This window comes from Mandrillus leucophaeus, unplaced genomic scaffold (genome assembly GCF_000951045.1).
Source record: "Mandrillus leucophaeus isolate KB7577 unplaced genomic scaffold, Mleu.le_1.0 Scaffold43, whole genome shotgun sequence".
Lineage (NCBI taxonomy): Eukaryota > Metazoa > Chordata > Mammalia > Primates > Cercopithecidae > Mandrillus > Mandrillus leucophaeus.
In genome coordinates, this window is record NW_012104587.1 from 3835590 (window position 1) to 3854212 (window position 18623).

General features: G+C 60.1%; 1 protein-coding gene and 1 long non-coding RNA gene across 2 annotated transcripts in view; both read right to left on the bottom strand.

Annotated features, from left to right (window-relative positions):
* Window positions 1–1580: 1580 nt before the first annotated feature.
* On the bottom strand, window positions 1581–3594 carry LOC105549117. The gene is made up of 2 exons (XR_001007507.1): window positions 3556–3594; window positions 1581–3316 (listed from the first exon to the last, which is right to left on the bottom strand). It is a non-coding gene; the product is annotated as an uncharacterized LOC105549117 (long non-coding RNA).
* A 1220-nt stretch (window positions 3595–4814) lies between these two features.
* Window positions 4815–18623, bottom strand: part of ATG2A (autophagy related 2A) — a 22780-nt gene continuing 8971 nt past the window's right edge. Inside the window, exons 17-41 of the mRNA XM_011993521.1 lie at window positions 18086–18228; window positions 17864–18003; window positions 17594–17778; window positions 16996–17146; window positions 16560–16759; window positions 16339–16419; window positions 15966–16072; window positions 15787–15879; window positions 13850–13920; window positions 13548–13624; window positions 12611–12775; window positions 12375–12501; window positions 12077–12291; window positions 10993–11201; window positions 10603–10738; window positions 8827–9033; window positions 8474–8575; window positions 8299–8383; window positions 8074–8209; window positions 7906–7978; window positions 7648–7730; window positions 7022–7143; window positions 6736–6890; window positions 5559–5711; window positions 4815–5478 (exon numbers count right to left, since the gene is read on the bottom strand). Coding sequence (XP_011848911.1) covers window positions 5242–5478; window positions 5559–5711; window positions 6736–6890; window positions 7022–7143; window positions 7648–7730; window positions 7906–7978; window positions 8074–8209; window positions 8299–8383; window positions 8474–8575; window positions 8827–9033; window positions 10603–10738; window positions 10993–11201; window positions 12077–12291; window positions 12375–12501; window positions 12611–12775; window positions 13548–13624; window positions 13850–13920; window positions 15787–15879; window positions 15966–16072; window positions 16339–16419; window positions 16560–16759; window positions 16996–17146; window positions 17594–17778; window positions 17864–18003; window positions 18086–18228 — 3453 coding nt within the window. The 3' untranslated portion in view covers window positions 4815–5241. The remainder of the gene's footprint in view (window positions 5479–5558; window positions 5712–6735; window positions 6891–7021; window positions 7144–7647; window positions 7731–7905; window positions 7979–8073; window positions 8210–8298; window positions 8384–8473; window positions 8576–8826; window positions 9034–10602; window positions 10739–10992; window positions 11202–12076; window positions 12292–12374; window positions 12502–12610; window positions 12776–13547; window positions 13625–13849; window positions 13921–15786; window positions 15880–15965; window positions 16073–16338; window positions 16420–16559; window positions 16760–16995; window positions 17147–17593; window positions 17779–17863; window positions 18004–18085; window positions 18229–18623) is intronic.

Sequence of the window (18623 nt, forward strand, 5' to 3'; positions counted from 1 at the left end):
ATGGTGGCACATGCCTGTAGTCTCAGCTATTTGGGAAGCTGAGTTGGGAGGATTGTGTGAGCCCTGGGAGGTGGAGGCTGCAGTGAGCTGTGATTGTACCACTGCACTCCAGCCTGGGTGACAGAGCAAGCAAGACCCTGTCTCAGGAAAAAAAAAAAAAAGGAAAATTTCCTCAGAACCCCGTTGTATAAGAAACAGGTGGCGCTGGGTACGGTGGCTCATGCCTGTAATCCCAGCACTCTGGGAGGCCGAGGTGGGCAGATCATCTGAGGTCAGGAGTTCGAGACCAGGCAGGCCAACATGGTGAAACCCAGTCTCTACTAAAAATACAAAAATTAGCTGAGTGTAGTGGTGCATGCCTGTAATCCCAGCTATTTGGGAGGCTGAGGCAGGAGAATCACTTGAACCCGGGAGGCAGAGGTTGCAGTGAGCCGAGATCGCGTCATTGCATTCCAGCCTGGGCAACAGAGCAAGACTCTATCTCAAAACAAACAAACGAACAAACAAAAACCACAAAGAAATAGGTGGAAATGAGGCTTCTGTGGGAGGCGGGACAGGGGTGAGGTCAGCTGTCTTGTCCTGGGTTGGCTGCTCTTCCTCTACCAGCAGCTGGGGTCCTGGGCCCTCATCCCAGGGACTGGAGAAGCTGCTCCACCAACCACAGGGCTGTGCTCCAGGGACATGAGACTGGCAAAGGAGGGGAGAGCAGGAAGCAGATGCGGAGGCTGACTCAGGGCCCCTGTCCTGGGTGGGGGGCTCCAGCACAAACACTGGGCCCAGAGCACTCAGCCCCCCTTGGCCACATTGCATGTCGGTGGGTGCTTCCTCAGGGTGCAAGACAAAGGCTCAGGATCGGTTCAGCAAACACTGAGCACGCACCTGGGCTGGGAACTGAGCTCACAGATGGGGAGAGGAGCGAGACACAAACAGAAACCAGCGCCAGGGCTCCGAGACGGCAGTGCTCTGGGGCAGCACAGCGTGGGGTGCCCAGGTGGGGACTTAGAAGCTTCAAGAAGGCCTTCTGGAGGCAGCAAATGCTTGGATGGAGCTTGAAAGGGTTAGTGAGCCTGGCAAATAACCTAGGAAGAGTGTTGCAGCCCAAGGGAATCGCATGGGCAAAGCATGGAGGTGCCGCAGGGCAGGCAGGGCAGGGGTGGGACTGAAGCTGTTCAGGCTCATCTCGGGGAATGAGACGGAGGGAGGTGGGACCATGAGTGCTGCACTGGGGTCGCAGGGTCTCCGCGGACTGCTGGACACCCCCGGCCCGCCCCTACCCCTGCAGGTCCTGGTGGCTGGCATTGAGGCGAACATACCTGTGACCTATGGAATTGGCAGCCAGAGGGGAGACGAGAGCACTGGCTGTCAATTCATAGGTCAGAGCCCTGTGCACTCGGTCTCAGCAGCCCACCGATAGCCCTCCACCACCCGCCACCATCTGGCCTGGGAGCGTCACCACGGTAGTCCTGGCTGGTCTGCTGGGCAGCACCTGCCTCTCCTTCTTCGTGGGTACCGGCCCTCGCCCCAGATAACAGCAGCCCCACTGGAATCAGTGGACACTTCCACATGGAGTTGCTGTTACAGGGGGCGGGAGCCAATTGGAGGCCGGGGCCCTGCCTGGCATCCACCTTGGGCAGGGCTCTGGAGAGTGTCCCACGCCCGCTCACCTGGGCGCCCCAGTCTTCGTGGCCCCAGGTCCATGGTCTTTTCACCGAGGCTTCTTATCATCCGGGGCCCACACCTGGCGCCCCGTGTGCTGCCAGCACTGCTTCCTGGGCGAAGTCCAGGCTCAACCCCAAATCGGCCTCATAAAGCCGGGAGCGGCTCTGATTTACAACTCCTGGGCAGCCTTTGCCCACTCTGATGACCCCACGCCCTCTGTCCCCAAGTTATTTTGTTTCCTTGTTTCTTTCCCAACCAGAGCTGGGTCTCAGTTTCAGGTCTGGCCACTGTCGCCTCTGCCCTTTGCCCACCCTCCCTGCTGCAGCCATGGGGCAGAGGGACCGCAAGGGACAGCTGGCGCTTGTCAATCCCCAGGGACCTCCCAGTGCCCGATTTCATGAGGATGGCCCCGTATGGGAAGCTGAAGATGAGACTGAGAAGAAGTGTGGGGGGCTGTAGTCGGGGACACAGAAAGAGGGATAGTGAGGCAGAGGGGCTGAGAGAGGAAGAGAAGAGTAAGGCTGCAGATGGTGGTGCACACCTGGAATCCCAGCACTTTGGGAGACCAAGGTGGGAGGATCTCTTGAGCCCAGGAGTGCAAGACCAGCCTGGGCAACACAGTGAGACCCCATCTCTACAAAAAATAAAAAATTAGCCCAGTGTGGTGATGCATGCCTGTGGTCCCAACTACTCAAGGGGCTGAGGTCGGGGGATCACTTGAACCTGGGAGGTCAGGGCTCCAGTGAGCTGTGTTTGTGCCACTGCACTCCAGCCTCAGTGACAAAGAAAGACCCTGTCTCAAATAAAAATAAGAGGAGCAGGTAGAGTACTGGAAAGGAACAGAGAAAACAAACAGCGACAGTGGATGATGAGGTGAAGGAAGGGGGACGACAGGGAACTGGAAAAGATTTAGATACACAAACCTGCCACAGAATGTGAGGAACAGGCTTGAGCAGTGGCCTGCCTGGAGGGACGCTTAGGACCTCAGAGGCCTGGAAGACAGCAGGGACCTGGGAGCTGGGTGACCTTGAGCAAGTAGCATAACCTCTCTGAACCATTGTCCATATGTCAATCAGGACTTAGGAGGCCACCCTGCACGCTGGCCTGGACTGGTGGGAAGCATCCGCCCTGGGACCCTTGGGTCTCTCTCCGCTGTGGGGAGAGGAAGCAGCTGCTGGCCGGGGTCCCTGAGTGAGCCCAGGGCTCTGGGAGGCAGAGCTTCCTCTTGCAAAGCGTGTTCTCATCCCTCCCAGACAGGTTCCGGTGACAGGTGCCGGTCCTGCAGGGACCCAGCAGGCATTTTGGGAGACTCCAAAGCTTCTGGAGAGAAAGGGGAACTTTTAGAGTAGACTTGGGCCCTGCCCCCTTTGCCAGTGGTGGATACAGGCCTAGAGAGACAGAGGGGGCCGCCCAAGGTCACAGAGCAGGGCCCCAGGGCCTGTGCTGCCCCAACAGCCTTTCCGAAGTGGCGTCCTCCCTCTCGGGATGCAGTCAGGGTGGGATGGGGGATCCCTGGGCTGGAATCCTGCTGCCTGGGGGGACAGGCCTGCGAAGGACACTGTAGTTGGTGACTGGCCCTCCACTCAGCCTGGCGGCCCTTCCCACAGAGGCCTGGGTGAGACCAGCCTCCTGCAGTGTGGTGTCCAAGTGCCCTGGCCTGGCAGTGGCAGCGCCCGATCAGGAAGCCTGGCTCCACAGCTCTGAGCGCTGATGCTAAGGCCCCCTCATCCCACAGTGGAAACCAAGGCCCAGAGAGGAAGCTGTGCCGGCCACCCCATGGCTGTCCAGGTCCCTTTCTTCCTCAGGATTGGCCACCCTTCAGAGAGGTGCCTGGGCTCAGGAGCCTCCTAGGACAGGGAGTGTGGCAGGGGTCCTACCACTCAGGAAGCCTCTTACCTGGGTGCCGGGCTGGCCCTCGGGGCACAAGGAGGAAGTGGGGACGCCCTGGGCCCAGGGCCTTTTGAGCCGTTGACCCAGCCCCTGGTGGTGGTTAATGATTATCCCACCACCGTCAATACTGATCACAAGTGCGGTTCGAAGGGCAGGAAGCCCTGGACTGTGCCCGGGCAGGGTGGGGCGGGTCCAGGAAGCATCAGGCTGGGCCCCATCTGCCTCTCCGGGTGGCATCAGCACCCAGTCATCCACAGCCCTGTCTCCTCCAGGGCCTCGCCCTCCTGATCTCTTACCAGCCCCAGGTGTCCGTGGGCAGCCAGGACCCGAGGCTCCCTTGGGATAAAGCTTCTGCTCTGTTCCCAGTGCCCAGATCTCCCCCACTCAGGAGGGGCCACAGAGTGGGGCTGGGGGACCTTCGCTAACCCCAGAGGCCTGCGGAACCTGGCAAAGTGAGGGCCCCCTGATTCCCAGCCCAAGCCTCAGTTTCCCCATGGACCCGCCCACCTTTGTGCAGTGCCACTGGGAAGCAGGGCAGGGAGGAGCACGGTGCTCCCATTGTGCTCACAAGAAACAAGATGTGTGGGGGGCAACGGGCGCTCCCTGGTCCCATGTAAAGCTTTGTGCAGTGAGGGCTGGGATTCTGACTGCAGTGCTGGAGCTCCGACCCCAGAGCGGAGTGGAAGCCAAGGGTCCAGAGGCCCCTAAAGCCCCCACTAGGGATGGTGAGAGCAACCTCTAGAACACCTCAGGCTCAGCCTTCCCTGAGTGGCCTCAAGTGACAACCAGGCAGGGTCAGCTGGGCAGGGAACACCAGGAAGGACTGAGGCTCAGGGACCCAGGGTGTCGCCTCAGGTCCCATAGTCAGGGCTTGAGCCTGCCTGGCGTCCCCACAGCCAGGGGCCCTGGGGTCAGGCTGGACCCTGGGGTCTTGCAGGGACACAACCAATGTGGTCTGGGCAGGCAGGCTCCAAAGACCATCCCTCCCTCCCTGGCAGCCCCACGTAGCTCCTGCCATATCAGGAGTGGGGCTGGGGTGGCAGCCCCCTGGGAAGGGCAAGGCAGAGCTCAGAGCCAGCGGAAGGGGTGCAGGGCTGGGTGCCTCTGGGTCCCCCCTGTGCCCTGACCTGCTGGGCAAGGCCGGGAGGCGTGGCGACCCCTGGTGGTGACATGGGAGGTGCTGGGTGCAGAGGTGGGATCTGGGGCGGAGCCAAGGTCAAGGCTGAGGCCAGGGTTCGCAGGGACAGAGGATCTAAGAGGGGGGCTGGCGGTGGGCAGTTTATTCCACTTCATGCAGACACTGACCCACGCGCTCACGGAGCTTAAAAATGATACATCGAACCACACGGATGTCATCCCCTCCTCCCCCCAGACACAGAAAGACACTTGGCTGAGTGGGATGGGGTCCGAGGGTACAAAAGCCTCCGTCCTGGGAGAAGGCAGCGGTGTGGGCCCAGGTGGGGGGAGGGGCAGTGTCCTTTCTCCCCGGAGGAAAAGTGCAGAGCCAGGGCTAAGGCCCCAAGGCAGGGAGGCCCCCGTCTCACAGCAGATTGGCAACGGGCAGGCCGGGAAGGCGTCCTTCACAGTGGCCATCCCCTGAGGGGCCGGGCCGGGCCGGACCCGTGTGCTGCAGCTCTTGGGAGGCTCAGGAGCACGGTGGGCAGCACCTTCTGGGTGCCGGGCGCCCCAAGCTCAGTCTTGGGCACTGTCCGAGCGCCACTTGAGGGCGTGGTCCTTGTGGGCGTCGGGGACGATCTGGTTACGCATGCCCCCAAGCAGGCTGGACGTGGCCTCTGTGGCCAGGATGAGCGGCTTCACCACGGTCGGGGGCAGCTGGCGGATCACACCGCCCACGGCGCCCGTCAGCCCCTTTTGCTCATGGCCCCGCGATGCCACGTCACAGATGGTCTGAGCTGTGTCCAAGATGCCCTGTGGAGGACAGAGGTCAGGGTGGGGTCTGCATGAGGAGATGGGCATGGGGGACTGGGGCAGGGTGGGGGCCTGGTCACCTCTCGCACTGTGTCGTAGGCCTTGGCCACACCCTCCCGCAGGTCGGCAGGCTGCTGGCCCCTGCGCAGCCTCCGCGCAGAGCGCTTGTCCTGCAGGGAGCGGGAGACAGGGGCTGCCGGGGACAGGATGTCATACACGGTCTCGGCTGTGGCCTGGGGGACATGGGAGCACTGGATGAGGACAGCTGGCTGGGGCACACATGTCGGCCCCAGGCCCCCAGGACAGTGTGAGACCCCGCCAGCCCTCAGCCTCCCCGCCTGTCACTGTGCTGGCCCAGGGAGTCCTGCTCAGCCTTACTTCCCACTTCCTCCCACTCCTCCTCCCCTTCCTAGGCATCCGCCACTCCGCTCAGGGAATCTAGGAACATGGGACTCCTCAGGGTACTTTCCTAAAATCTTCTTAACCCAAACCTCTCTTCCTGCTGACTGCCACATTCAGTAGGTTCTGCACGGCTGCCACAGCTGCACACCTAAGACTGACTGCTCCTTGTCTCGCCCCCCAGATGCCCCTGCAAGATGGTCAGGGAGCCCATCCTTCCTTCTGTCCGCCAGATCCTCTGCCCAGCACCTCACCTGGCATCACTCTCTCCCACCTGACTGAACACTCCCGGGGGCTCCCTGGTGGCCACGCATACCTCCCACCTCCCCTGGAGCCCTGCCCTCTGTCCTGCTGGGGTCTGAGCTTGCAGGTTCCAGAACGTACCATGCACCTGCACTCACCCCTTAGCCCACTAGGACCATCAGTCCCCTACAGAATTCATCTGACAACTGCCCACGAGACTGGCTCCGGGGCTTCCCTGGGGTCCCTCTGGCCTAGCGAAGTGCATGGCCTGAAGGAACCAGGGCAGCCCTTGGGCCTCAGATTCTTAGTCTGCAAACACAGCCGTCCTCCACCCCCCTTTACAAGACATGCCATGAGCAGGAGACACGGTGGGCTCTGAAGGCCTGGGGGGCACTCTGACTCTTGCACAGGAACCCCTGTGGGCCTCGGAAGACCTGCCTTGGAGGCCCCAGGCAAGTCACTTAGCATCTCCATAGTTGTTTCTCTATAAAGTAGGGCTGTCATACCCAGACCGCCCACTCTCAGAAGACCTTTGAGGACAGAACCTGGGAGCTGTGGTGCAGAGGGCTCCAGCTGCTCTGTCCTGCACAGCCCAGATGCAGGGCACCCACTCACCTGGATAGCCTGTACCAACCGGTTGCTGAGTTCCAGGGCGGCAGAGGCCGTGGACGAGCCGAAGGAGGCAGCCCCTCGCTGTAGCCCCCGCATGAGGCGGCCATCCTTCCTGTACTGCTCAATGGGCAGCCACAGCAGGTCCCGGAACCCTTGGACTAGGGGGAAGGAGCGCTCAGAGACACCCGAGGCTGCCCTGCCCCCACCTCCTCCTCTTATTCCCAGTGGCAGCTTCTAGGTTGCCCAAGGGTAAAAGCAGTTCCAAGGGCTTCCAAACCCAAGCACTCACAGAGCTGGACAACCGAGTGCATGGGGCCCACGCCTCCCAGCAGGCCGGGCAGCTGGTTCTTGCGGATGTCCTGCAGCCACTCGTTGAGGGCATAGCCCAGCACCTTGTCCACACCCAGGAGCCTGGCAGGGCAGGGAGGTGAGGAGGCAGAAGGTGAGGCAGAGCCACACATGGAGGGATTGTGGGGCCAGGAGGACTCAGTACCCCTGTGGCAAGTCCTGTGGGCACTCCTACCCTCCCTGTGGTCCCACCCAGTCACGTGCAGAGGGATGTTGCCCAGGCTGGAGTGCAGTGGTGCGATCTTGGCTCACTGCAAGCTCTGCCTCCTGGGTTCAAGCAATTCTCCTGCCTCAGCCTCCTGAGTAGCTGGGATTACAAGTGCCCGCCACCACGCCTGGCTAATTTTTATATTTTTAGTAGAGACGGGGTTTCACCGTGTTGGTCAGGCTGGTCTCAAATGCCTGAATGCATGAGCCACCATACCCAGCCAACTGCATCCTTTTTACAGAGGAGAAACTGAGGCCCTGAGAAGGGTGATGACTTGGTCAAGGCCACACAACCATTCAGGACCAGAACAGAGGGAAGATCAGGGACCCTGGAGAGAGGCTAGGGTGCTGGGGACTCACCCGTGCCTGCAACAGAGCCGCTTTAGCTTCAGCTCGGAGCAGTTGAGTTGGGCCAGGCCAATGAGGAGGCCAGCGAAAGTGCCCTGGGAGAGGGAGGGGATCCAGGTTTACCCGATGGGACTCAGGGAGCCAGCCAGCCCATGGGAGCCACTGGAGAGCACCCTGGCCCTGACGGTGTCTGGATGCAAGACGTGGCCCCCAGAGGGACTCAGCCACAGCTGACCCCACATGGCCACCCCATCTGACCGCCCCACTTACCACCTGGTCCATCGTGACATGCTTGCCATGGTAATCCAGCCAGATGGGGACCTCGGACGTGAAGCGGAACTCTCTGGGTAGGGGAGCATGAAGAGGGGGTTCTTTGCTCACTGGCCTGGTTCCCAGCGATCTGGCCCAGGAGCCCCCACCCACAGTCCAGCAGCCTACCTGAAGTAGATGGGCTGCTGGTCAGCAGGGGAGGGGCTGTGTCTACCGCCTGGGGCTTCCTGTGAGCCAGTTGTCTCTACGCCCTCCGCCTGCCCTTCCAGGGGACTGCTGGACTGGGCTCGAGTCTCAGGGCGAGCTAGGGGAAGGGAGGTCACAGACTGGGAACCTGGGCTGTCCTGGAAGGCAGAAGGCCCAGATGCTCCCCTCCCCGGCCCAGCCTCTCACCCTCAGCGGAGGTCTCCCCTGGGACCACAGGGTTGACGCCGGCCACCAGGCTAGTGAAGAAGTCCTTGAGGAAGAAGAGGGCATCCTGCAGGGGAAAGGTCCAGGCGCAGATCAGACTCAGAGGCCTGGAGACAGTGGGGTCACCCTGGACTCTGCCCTCACTTGGACCACTCACCTGGTCCACATTGAGCCGCAGGGGCATCAGCGAGACGCGGAGACAGCACTCAGGCCCACCCAGGTTGGTGGTGGGGGCCACATGCAGCGCTTTGATGGTGAGCTGGGAGCAGAGGGTGAGTTCCAGATGCCTGCTGGGCCTCTGGGGCTGCAGCTCACCCAGTCACCCAGCCTCTGAACACACTGTTCCCTTCGCTAACACAGGTCCTAGCTCTGCCCTCCTCCCAGGCTTATAAACAACCTGGGTGTTCGTGTGGGAAATGCGTGTATGTGTGTGAATCCGTGCACGTGTGAAGATGTGTCCCTGACGGCCCCATGCCCTGCCCCAGGGTGGACGGTGCAGGCCGCTCGTACCATGTTAGAGTGGGCGCGTCGTGGCATCCGCTCACTCGTGTGTAGGTACAGGAACTTGTTGATCTGGGAGGAGGCAAGCCGGTCTCGGACCTCCAGCTCCTGCACGATGAACACCTGACGGGACAGCGGCCGCTCCTCCAGCTCCTGGCCAGGGGCTGCAGGGCCTGTGACTGGCTCCGCTGGGTACACCTCGTGCTGGAAGCTTACCTGTGGGGTGGACAGAGGCCTGGCCAGGTGAACAGGGCCCCAAGAGGGAGGGAAGGGCTGGTCCAGACCCCTTCTCTATTCTTTTTTCTTTTTCTTTTTGAGACAGTCTGTCACCCAGGCTGGAGTGCAGTGGCACAATTTCGGCTCATTGCAACCTCTGCCTCCCGGGTTCAAGCGATTCTCCTGCCTCAGCTTCCCCAGTAGCTGGGATTATAGGCATGTGCCACCACACCCAGCTAATTTTTGTATTTTTAGTAGAGACAGGGTTTCATAATGTTGGCCAGGTTGGTCTTGAACTCCTGACCTGAGGTGATCTGTCTGCCTCGTCCTCCCAAAGTGCTGGGACTATAGGCATGAGCCACCACGCCCAGCCCCAACCCCTTCTCTATTCTATGCCCAGCAGAGACCTGCCTCTCCCTCCAGACCTGCCCCTGCCCTTGCTTCCCATGCCAGCTGCACTGGTCTCTGCCACTCAAGGAGTCCAGGCCTGTTTTGCCTTCAGGACTTTGTTCTCGTGGCCCCTCTCCATGGAGAGCCTTCCTTCCCCCTCTTCCTGCACACCTGCCGGCTCGCCATCAGGTCTCAGAGGCCCCTGGTCCCCTGCTCTGACACTCATCTCCCACACCCGATCTGCAGCCAAACCTGTGGCCAGCCCCCATCTAGGCTCTCCTGAACCTGCCCACGCTCAACAGCCCTCCCTGAGTGCTGCAGAGCCCCGTCCCACAGAGGCCTCTCCTCAAAAGCCCTGAGGGGGTTCGTCTCTTGTAAGACCCAAAAGAAATATTCTGGGTCGCTGGTTATGCACAGGCTCTGCTGCTCCTGGAAAGGCCAGGATGCTTCCCGCTTGCAGCTTTTTTTTTTTTTTTAAAACAGGGTCTTACTCTGTTGCCCAGGCTGGAATGCAGTAGGGCGATCTCAGCTCACTGCAATCTCTGCCTCTTGGGCTCAAACCACTCTCCTGCCTCAGCCTCCCGAGTAGCTGGGACTATAGGTGCACACTACTGCAACTGGTTAATTTTATTTTTTAGAAATGGGGTTTTGCCATGTTGCCAGGCGACCACCTCCTGCCTGCTTCTCTCACCACAGGAGCTCCAGATGGCCAGGCAACCACCCTGAGTGTCCCGTCCCCACCCCAAACACACCTGCCTGGACAGGCTGGTCTCAAACTTCTGAGCTCAGGTGATCTGCCCGCTTCGGCCTTCCAAAGTTCTGGGATTACAGGCATAAGCCACCATGCCTGGCCCCAGTTTGCGGCTTTCACGCTGTCCTCTCTGCCTGAAAACTCTTCCTGGCTCACATCCCCACTTGTTCAGGTCTGTGTTCAAATGGTGCCTCCGGAAGAGGGCTTTCCAGACCCTCCCCAGCACACCTGTCTCCTCCACCCCTGCAGACTCCCCTGAGCGCTCTTCACCATCGGACACACTCGATACAGCTTGGTCCCTGCCTGGCTTCCTCCACTACAAAGGCAGGGGTTTTCCTCTGCGTTAGTCATTGCTACACGTGACATCGAGAACAAGGCCCGTGGCTCCATGACACACACGTGCAGTGGGCACTCGCCACCCCACTCACCTTGCTGAGCTGGATCTCCATGAGGACATGGTGCTGCCGCCCGCTGCCCCCCTGCGTGCGCCATGAGTTCTGGGGCCGGTTGGGGCCAGAGCAGCGGGAAGGGGAGCCCCTGGGGCCCGAGAGGCCAGCTCTTGCCCTGGGAAGAGGGACAGGGGCCAAGCTGACTCAGAGGAACCCGATTCCCTCCCTGTCCTCAGCAGGCCTTTTAGCCTGGGACAAGAGACCCCCGCTAGCCCCAGTCCTGGCAGGCAGGTGGGATAAGGAAGGACGAGGAAACTGAGGCCCACCTGGGGTGGATGGGGCTCAAGGTCTCCAGCTGCTGAAAGTCAGAGCTGGACCAGCCTGAGCCCCAACCTTCACTAGCTGCCACCTGTACCCACTCCTCCTCACCTGTGGCCGGGGTGGGGGCCAAAGTCTCGGCCCCCATATAGGTGCCAGACGAGGGAGACCTCACGTAGCACCACCCGAGTGCTGGGCACAGGGAAATGGGCAGGTGCCCGCAGCAAGTCCGAGCTGCCAATCGGCCGTGAGAAGTAACCATCCCGCACAACGATGGGGCCGGGATGCAGCTGTGTCACCACAGGCTCCCCGTCTCGTGGCTGCAGGGAGGCCAGGTGGAGACGTGTGACACAGATGTTCGATCCAGCCCAGCTACCCCAGCTCCAGCTCCTGTTTCTCCCCTGGTCTCACTTCTTTTTTCTTTCTTTTTTTTTAAAAAGACAGGGTCGGGTAATGCTTGGTCACCCAGGCTGGAGTGCAGTGGCACAATCACAGTTCACTGCAACCTCTGCCTCCCAGGCTCAAGCGATCCTCCCATCTCAGCCTCCTGAGTAGCTGGGACTGCAGACATGTGCCACCACATCTGGCTCATTTTATTTTGTTTTGTAGAGAGGGGTCTCACTATGTTGCCCAGGCTAATCTCTCATTCCTGGACTCAAGCAATTGTCCCACCTTCACCTCCCAAACTGCTGGGATTACAGGCGTGACCCACCATGCCTGGCCTCCTCCCCATTTTTGATGAAAGATGACACTCCTGGGTTGCTATCCCCAAGCCTATGCCTGAGTGGTCTGTTCACGAAGAGCCTGAGAGTCCCAGGCTCCTGCCAGCCCTGCCTCCTAAGACCTCAGTGAGTTCAGATACTCCCACCGGCCTTTGCAGCCACATTCTCCACCCCTCTCGCTAACTCCCCTCTCCTCTTCCTCCATTCCTTGAATGTCCCAGTCCCTCTGCCCAGAACACCAGGCTTCCTCTTCCTCTGGAAATCTACCCACTCCATCAAAGCCCAGCATCAGGGCTGCCTCCCGAGGGCAGCACAGACCTAGCACCGTGTCCCCAGGTGACGGCGACTACCTCCTGCCTGCTTCTCTCACCACAGGAGCTCCAGATGGCCAGGCAACCACCCCTGAGTGTCCCATCCCCACCCCAAGCACACCTGCCTGGACAGCAAACCAGTCCACCCATCCCACCACGCACCGGGATGCCCAGGCCAGGAGCGTCAAGGATGCAGAACTCATCACTATCCAGGGTGTCTCCATCGCCCTCCTCTTCCCTTTCATCTTCCTTCTCCTCCGAGCATGACCCTAAGCTGCCAGCAGGGCCCCTGACAGGTGGTGAAGGGGGCGGGGCCCCACTCCGTTCACCTGGGAATAGGTAGACCGAGATGGGCGACGCCTGAGGGAGGTGGCCACCTATAGGAGAGAGGCCAGTTTGGAGAGGCGCCCACAGTGGGTGCCTGACTGTGTCTGCTGTCCCCACAGCACCCCCACTCCACCTGAAGGCTGGGCCAGCTCCCGCAGGCTGCGCTCGGTGTCCAGGAGGGCGTCGGTCAGGTCGCGCTGGTTGATGAGGGCCGTCTCCACTGGCGGGCACGAGGGCAGAGAGGCAGGACTCTCCGAGAGCTGGGCCAGGCAGGGGAGGAGCAATGAGTGAGACAAGACGAGAGCGGCCCCCAGGGCTCCCCCAAACCCAGGCCCGAGACTAGCCTGTGTGGCCAGGCCTCACCTGTACCTTCTGGCCGGCGATCTCCGTGGGGCTGGGGGGCCGGGGTGGGGGATGCAGGTCACCCGTGCTCATTACGTACTGGAGCAGGTTGACCAGCAGGGCACAGGAGTCGGCACAGCTGTGCACGTGTACCACGTTGTTGGAGCAGCGCAGCTCGAATAGCGGTTGGCTCTGTGGGCGGGGCGGGGCGAGCAGCTATGTGAGCACAGGGGCCGCTGCCTGCTGGCCCCACCTGCTCGCTGGGAGGGCACCGCAGTTCTGACCCTGCCACAGGCAGAACAAGGATGGTCTCTCCTGGAGTGGATGTCCTGCCCAGTAACTCCAATGAAGAGGTGAGCAAACTGAGCCCAGAGGGTGAAAGGGGCTTGGCCCAGGGCCATCCAAGGAAGCAGGAGGGTGCCCACCCACCCTACCCCACTCCCCGTGAAGGGCTCTGCATGCCCAGCAAGGCAGGGCCAGTTATCTCCATCTCACAGATGAACCCGGGGACCTACGAAGGCGGCTGACTCCCAAGGCCTTGCTGATACCCTGGCTGCAGCGTCCTCTGGTGGCAGGACTGAAACCCATTCATTCATTCAGCCAGCATCAAGGGACCCCCCCAGGGCTGTACTGTGGCCCTTTGCAGGAGGGGTGCTAACTGCAGCCCAGGAAGGGCAGGTGTGAACTGTGTCCGGAGCCCGGGCACATGAGGGAGCAGTGGCCCCTAAAGAATCCCTTGGCTAGGCCGGGCGCGATGGCTCAAGCCTGTAATCCCAGCACTTTGGGAGGCCGAGGCGGGTGGATCACGAGGTCAGGAGATCGAGACTATCCTGGCTAACATGGTGAAACCCCGTCTCTACTAAAAATACAAAAAAAAAAAAAAAAAAAAAAAAAAAAAAAAAAAGAATCCCTTGGCCCCTGCACCTGCTCTGGCTCCAGGAGCCAGAGTGACAGCCTCACTTACCAGTTTGCCCTCGGTGCTCCCTTTCCAGGTTTTAATCACAAGTTCCAAGAGGTCAACATCCAAGACACAGACATAATCTGCAGCAGAGGCGAGAGAAAGGTCCTGTGGCCCCCTTCCACCCGGCCCCGGCCCCAGCACCTGAGGGAAGGATCCAGCTGATCCGGGTGTAGCCCCTGCTGTGCGGGCTATGCGTGGGAGCTAAGGACCCGGCCAGCAGCTGCGGGGAGACACCTGGCTGCTCTGGGTGTGGCCGGGGCGGTGGTCCCTCAGAGGGGAGGGAGCCCAGTCCCGGCCCTGCCCACCTCGCCGCAGGTCCAGGGTCTCCACCTCACACTTGTCGGACAGGTACAAGGCGGAGTCATCGAGGATGAACCTGGGGGGGAACAGGGCTGAGAAGGGCCCGGGCACCACTGCAGGTGGCAGCTCCACGGGAGCCGAGCAGAGGGGTCCCAAGCCCACAGGAAGTGGTATGGACAGGCCCCTCCAGCCTCAGCGTTCCTGCCTGCACAATGGGGAGAAGGCCCAGACAGCAGGCAGTGGGAGGCAGGCAGCACTTGCAGCTCTCAAAGTGCCTGCAGTTCCGACACCTCGATGGGGCCTCATGACAGTCCTGGAAAGGGGTGTCCATTTTTCCCCCTACTGCATTTGTGGTTCTTTTAAAATAAGTTCTCATTTTTGGCTGGGCACAGTGGCTCACACCTGTAATACTAGCACTTGGAGAGGCTGAGGCAGGCGGATCACCTGATGTCAGGAGTTCGAGACCAGCCTGGCCAACATGGTGAAACCCTGTATCTACTAAAAATACAAAAATTAGCCGGGCATGGTGGCGGGTGCCTGTAATCCCAGCTACTTTGGAGGCTGATCCAGGAGAATCGCTTGAACTAGGGAGGCAGAGGTTGCAGTGAGCCTAGATCACACTACTGCTCTCCAGCCTGGGTGACAAAGTGAGACTCCATCTCAAAAAGAAATAATAATAACAAAGGCCGGGCATGGTGGCTCAAGCCTATAATCCCAGCACCTTTGGAGGCCAAGGCAGGCGGATCACGAGGTCAGGAGTTCGAGACCAGCCAGACCAACAAGGTGAAACCCTGTCTCTACTAAAAATACAAAAATTAGCTGGGTGTGGTGGTGGGTGCCTGTAGTCCTAGCTACTTGGGAGGCTAAGGCAGGAGAATTGCTTGAACCCAGGAGCCAGAGGTTGCAGTGAGCCGAGATCATGCCACTGCACTCCAGCTTGCTGATAGAGTGAGACTCTGTCTCAAAAAAAAAAAAAGTCCTTATTTTAAGGGTAACATAATGAAAACTCCTTTAAGATATTTTAGAATAAAGAAAATAAAAAAATCATTCATCATTCCTAATCCCTAATTCCGAGAAAACCACCACACACATCACCTTCCAAACTTTCTCTCTACAGCTGCACGCAGAGACATATATAAACGTGCCTTCATGAGCTGATTTTAAAACGTACGTAGTCCTGTATCCCATGTTATTCGAGTAAACACTATACTGTGGCATCTTCTTATATTTTATTTATTTATTTATTTAGAGACGGAGTCTCGCTCTGTCACCCAGGCTGGAGTACAGTGGCGCAATCTCGGCTCACTGTAACCTCTGCCTCCTGAGTTCAAGTGATTCTCCTGCCTCAGCCTCCCAAGTAGCTGGGACTACAGGTGCCTGCCACCACCCCCGGCTCATTTTTGTATTTTTAGTAGAGACGAGGTTTCACCATATTGGCCAGGCTGGTCTCGAACTCCTGACCTTGTGATCCGCCCGCCTCGGCCTCCCAAAGTGCTGGGATTACAGGCGTGAGCCACCGCGCCCTCCATCTTGTTATATTTTCAAGTGATTCTTCAGCTTCACCTTAATCCTTGCATGGTTTTCCACCTACTAGGTGGGCCATGCTTATTTGCTCAGGTCGTGTATCTAAACGTATCTAAAACTGATATGTTTTGACTGTTTTAACTTATACTATGTAAGCATTAAATTCCACCTCTCTTATTCTCATATCCCAGGACAGCCCCCAGACGTGAGATTACCAGGTCAGAGAGCACAAATGCTTATAAGGCTCTGATCAGGAGGGTCCAACTGCCCTCCAGGAAGGCGGAAACAATCCACATTCCTGAGAATGGGATCATCACCCGAGTGCACATTAAAACCGAGAGTGCCAGAGGACACACAGCTGGCAGCCAGCTTCGGCCTGGCGAGGGTGGGGCGGCCCGGTGTGGGGCGGCCTACATACCTGAGCAGGAAGGTGGAGGTGTCCACGATGATGTTGCTGGACAGAGTGAAGGTCTCCGCGGTGATGAGGACACGCACAGGGAGGTAGAGTGGCCTGGGGGTGACACTCGGGCTGGGAACGGCTCCTTATACCTGAGAGTCCATCCCTGTCCCTAGCCCCGGGCCCTCCCAGCCCAGTACCTATAGTCCACGGCGCAGGAGAACAGGTGTGTGTGCAGGATGGTGATGACCGTCGGGGGCAGGTAGCCCAGCACAGGGTCATCCAGCACGTCTAGGAACTCCAACAGCTTCAGAGGCCAGGGCAGGAGGAGGCGGTGAGGATCAGGTGGCCTCTTCCCTCCTCTAACCCCTCCCTGTCCTGGCCCCTGCCTGGTACCTCACTTTCTGCCCACTAGCTGTCTCCCACACCCCTTGCCCAGGAGCTCCGGCCAAGGTCAGCGGTGGCCCAGTCCATGTTCCTCCCACCGGCCTCCTCCCACCTAGAGACCTACTTGCCCAAAACAGAAGTCCAGAGTCATTGGGCCATGTGACTTCCCAGGCTACCCATGCTCACCTGGGAATGCCAGCTCTGCTCGGGCAGGGCCATGTAGTGGCGCAGGGTGGCTTTGTGCAACCGCAGTGTCACCAGGAACTCCTGAGGGTGGAGGTGCAGTCAGGGCAGTGCGGAGGCCAGCCCCACGGTGCACTGGGGCCGCACCGCGCACTGGGGTCCCACCACGCACCGGGGCTGCAGCCCAGGCTAGCAGGAGGGGTGGCTGGCAGGCAAGCCCGTACCTTCACATTCTTGTGGGGGTCCAGGTGGATGCGCACAGCAGTGGACAACATGTGGGGGCCCCGGCCCTGGCCCTTGCGGCCCGAGGCTCCCCGCTCAGTCACCCCTTCCTCCGATGGGTAGATGGTTGGGGCCAGCTGAGCCGGGGGAGCGAAACTGGGCAGGTCCAGGTGACTGGGCAGCGGGTAGTCATCCACGGCCGCTGGGGAAGGGTCTCATGAGCCCCCTGACAAGCCGACTGGCTACCCACTCCACCCAGGGCCCACCTCCATCCTGAAAGCCCTCCATTGCCAACCCTGGCCCCCAGCGGTGACCTGCCCCACCGCCAAGCCTGGCCCCCAGCGGTGACCTGCCCCACTGCCAACCCTGGCCCCCAGCGGTGACCCGCCCCCACCCCCAAGCCTGGCCCCCAGCGGTGACCCGCCCCAGGCCTCACACCTCGGTGGTAGAGCGTTGCCTTTTCAGCTTCCAGGCAGAAGTAGCCGAGTCCTGGCTGGCCACAGTACTGGGAGACGCTGAAGAGGGTGCCATGCTCCATGTCCAGCACCAGCTCCCCGTGCACAGCCTCCAGCCGCTTGCCACCCTCGTCCTGCAGAAGGAGCACACAGCGTGGCTTCCCCAGCTGCACTCAGCATCTCTCAAACCCTCAGGGGGTTGGCGGCTCCTGGAGCCCTGGCCTAAGGGGGTCAGCTCCAGTTTCCACCATGGACGCTGCTGGAGGCCCTGGATGGCACTTGCCTCTTCTGCCAGGAGAAAAATAATCTCTGCCGGGTCTGCCCACTCTGCCTCCTCGGAGTGGGAATGGTGGGTGCGCCATGCCCATCCCGACTCCTAGCATGGTGCTTTACATACAGCAGGGGGTCAGAAGGAGCTGATGGGCTGTGATAGGATGGGCAGGCTGGCATGGGTGGGCTGGCACTGCCCACTTAGGCCTCCTGTTCTCCACATTCCTGACCTGGAGCTGCTCGTGCTGGTCTTGTTCTGCCACCAACGGGAGCTCTGAAGTTTGGGACCCACCTGCCCGGGTTGCACTCACCTTGGTCTCACAGAGGGCTGTGATCCGCCCCTTCAGCACTGTCACCAGTGTAGAGAAGGTGCTCTGCAAGTGAAGACTTGGGGCCTCAGGGGCAGGGGGCTGTGGGCCGCCTGATGCCCCCACTGAGAAGAAGTGGGCATCCTCATCATCCGAGTCTGAGTCTGGGGTGAGATCAAAGCAGTTGGCTGGGAAGGAGACCGGGGAGGGCTAGCCTGGCCCATCCCAGACCTGGGGGTCCTCCCTCTAGCCCAGCACAAGCACCTCTCATACCCAACTTGAAGGCTGACTTGCACATCTTAAAGCTGTCATGCCAGAAGCCTGAGGGGCCGGGGAGGCCAGAGGGCTGGGCGGCGGGGTCGGAGGTGGGAAGCAGGTCTGCGGGCTCCCACATGAGCAGGTCGTTGTTGATCCTGACATGGACGGGTGGACGGCAGGTAAGGGCGGCCAGGCCCACCCGTGTCCCGTCCCGCCCCGCTGGCCCCGCGTCTCCACCTGTTGTAGATGCTCTCGTAGACCTCCTTGCTGGGCAGAAAGATGTGGACATTGGGCAGGATCACTTCCAGGCTGCAGCGAGACAGTGCCAGGGTCCGGCTCTGGAACGCCCTCATCTCCTCAGGGTCTCCTGGGATCACCATCTGGACAGGGTGAGGGGGAAAGAGCAGGAGGGCCATCTTAGAGATGCTGGCTGGGGCCTGTCTCTGGTCTCAGTCCTGCCCTCCTATTGTTCATCATTCATTCATTCATAGGAGCCCTTCTCTGCTGGGGATGCACGATAGCCATATGGATACAGTGCTGATGGCACACCTGTGCTGTTCTAAGGGCTTCAGGTATGTTAACTCCTTTAATCGCCACAGCAAGCCTATGACACAGGTCATGGTTAGGCTGGGCGCAGTGGCTCATGCCTATAATCCTAGCACTTTGGGAGGGCTAGGTGGGTAGAGCACTTGAGGTCAAGAGTTCGAGACCAGCCTGGCCAGCATGGCGAAACCCTATCTCTACTAAAAATACAAAATTAGGCCGGGTGCAGTGG